The sequence below is a fragment of the Augochlora pura genome, unplaced genomic scaffold, assembly GCF_028453695.1.
Source record: "Augochlora pura isolate Apur16 unplaced genomic scaffold, APUR_v2.2.1 APUR_unplaced_3550, whole genome shotgun sequence".
In the NCBI taxonomy this organism is placed as follows: Eukaryota; Metazoa; Arthropoda; class Insecta; order Hymenoptera; family Halictidae; genus Augochlora; species Augochlora pura.
The window spans coordinates 1-2,315 of record NW_027583819.1 but is presented as its reverse complement, the minus strand read 5'-3'; the positions used below and the strand labels follow the sequence as shown (position 1 = coordinate 2,315).

Sequence of the window (2,315 nt, the reverse complement as noted above, 5' to 3'; positions counted from 1 at the left end):
ACTTAAACATTTTTCAAATGTTAAAAAATATTTTTAAAACATTATAAATATATTTGTAAAGTCATGTAAATAAACCATGTGATATAGAATTGGAAAAATAGAATGTATTTTACGAAAAAAAAAAAACTTGGCCTCCAACGGGATTTGAACTCGAGCCTGCAGCACTGAAATCCTACGCTCTAACCATTGCGCTAACCGATTGAGTTGTAATGATGGGAAACATTTTGGCATACCTTCCACTCGTTACAATTTTTTTGCTCGCTTAATTCGCATTTCCAGGGTTAAAAAATTGTTTTCCTACACGTAATAACGTTAAAAATTGCTTAATGTACACTCGCGGTAAAAGCAGCGAGTAGCATCTTTCTTTCGAACGGCAAAAACGTTGACGAATTTGGTTTTTATTTTTTTTGACAATGACGCAGGCGAATAAAAAATATGAGAAAAATTGAGCACACTAGTTGTGATATTACCTTATCAAGGAATTAATATAAAAATATGGTTATTTTTAGTTTTCGAGAAATCTTCAATTTTCCGAGTTTTTGGGGGTTTTTCATTTTTGATAATCACAGTTTGCAACCTAAAAATCTGAAAAACTTCTATAATATGCGGCTCGATGTCCGAAATAAGCCACATTTTTTTCAAAATTTTAGAAAGCCGCTAAAGGTGGAAAAATGCCGGAAAACCGCGAAATCTAATTTACCCTGTAACTACCCTCACGGACAAGTTACAGGGTTAAAATTTTGCACAGATGAGTTTTTATTGGTCAGCTATCGAACGGTCTATGACTCGTTGAAAAATCGCTAAGGGCAGTTTTGACCATCTTAATCCGCTATGCCCTTTGTCGGCGAACACTCCGTCTAATTATCAATTATCTTTGGAATCGATCGTTTACAGAAGCTTCAGAAGAATCTTAAAGAGGTGATCGAAACCACGAAACATTCGAAGAAAAAGGTTACAGTTCCTGTGTTCATGAATGTCTTGAATCATCCGAAACGAATCGTGGGAGGGCCTCCTGGCACGCCGGAAGTAAGCAATTCTTCGATCTTTGCGATTCGAGACATTAAATACAGTCATCATCGCGTCACAACAATATAAAAATGACATAAGAGTCAACGAATAAGATTGCAAGAATGTTATCGTCTCTTAGCAATTCTTAATTAACTTTTACATTTGTAAAGTAGGAAACGGTGACCTCAGAATTTCATTAGTAAAACAGAAAATAATGATGGATTATTAAATTCCAGAAATTAGTTTGTAAAGTAGAAATTGATGGCGGATCGTTAAACTTCTTTTTTTGAAGATGCCTCCGTATGCTGGATAGGATTTGGTGGTGCAAAGATCTGCGAGGGAAGTTCCCAGAACGAATTACGTGAAACCGTCGACGGAAAAGAGATTGGAGGCGTTACGAGCGGCGAACAAATCGCAAGCGATTCGATTGCTGAATGACGCGAACGAAAATGCCCCGAAATTATTGCTGCGCGAGAAACGTCCGACGGAGGCGAAGGTGCAAGAGAAATCGAGACCTATATTCCTGAGAAAACCAGTTCCGACGTTTAAGGTAATTCCAAAGTAATTTTCCTTTGGTTATTGCCTTGATAATTTGGTGTTTTAATTGTCAATAACATAATCTTTCAATTGTTCTGACAGTCATTTAATATTTGACTTGGTTTCACAATAATTCAGTGATTTATTTACTGCGAAAATAATAGAATCCTTTAATTACTCTATTATCTACGTGTTCGTTTAACAGGCGGTCGAGGTTAAACAAACGACAGCCTCCATACTGAGAGAATGTGCTCGTGTGATCACTGACGAGGAAAAAGAAATAAAAAAGTAATTAATTCAATCGTTTATTATGCGGAACGTTATTATGTAGTCCATCTTCTTACTGTTGGAGGAATTACAAATCAGCTTTTAAACAGTTATATATCTAAGCGTGTTCTTTTTTAATAATAACGTTTGACCGATTATATTGCATCAAATATTTAACAAATATTATTTAAAATTGTAACTCCTGAATTTTGCAGATTAAAATTATTAGCCGAAGGGGGATTCGATCCATCTTCTATCGTACGAGTAGAAGAAGAAGAACGTGAACGGAAGAAACTTTATGAATTGTCGAAAATAGAGGAGAAACGGCTGTTGGCCTTGATAAGCCGCGAGGGTGCATTCATCGCGAAACAATCTTTGTTGAACGACTGCAAACAGCAAGCAGAATGCGTGCGGAGAGAGGTTTGCCTATTTTGTTTGACTGTTGTGTAAGATAGCTGTCGTACTGAGGGACTTATTATTGGTAAGTCGAGAGTCTGTTTAGG

At 36.4% G+C, this 2,315-nt stretch overlaps 1 protein-coding gene across 1 annotated transcript; it reads left to right on the top strand.

Annotated features, from left to right (window-relative positions):
* Window positions 1-894: 894 nt before the first annotated feature.
* LOC144477768 (cilia- and flagella-associated protein 99-like) lies at window positions 895-2,232 on the top strand (the record flags this gene model as incomplete). The annotated part of the gene is made up of 4 exons (XM_078195504.1): window positions 895-1,026; window positions 1,322-1,558; window positions 1,751-1,833; window positions 2,028-2,232. Coding segments are annotated over 4 exons (657 nt in total), but the record flags the coding sequence as incomplete, so codon positions are not given.
* Window positions 2,233-2,315: the final 83 nt, after the last annotated feature.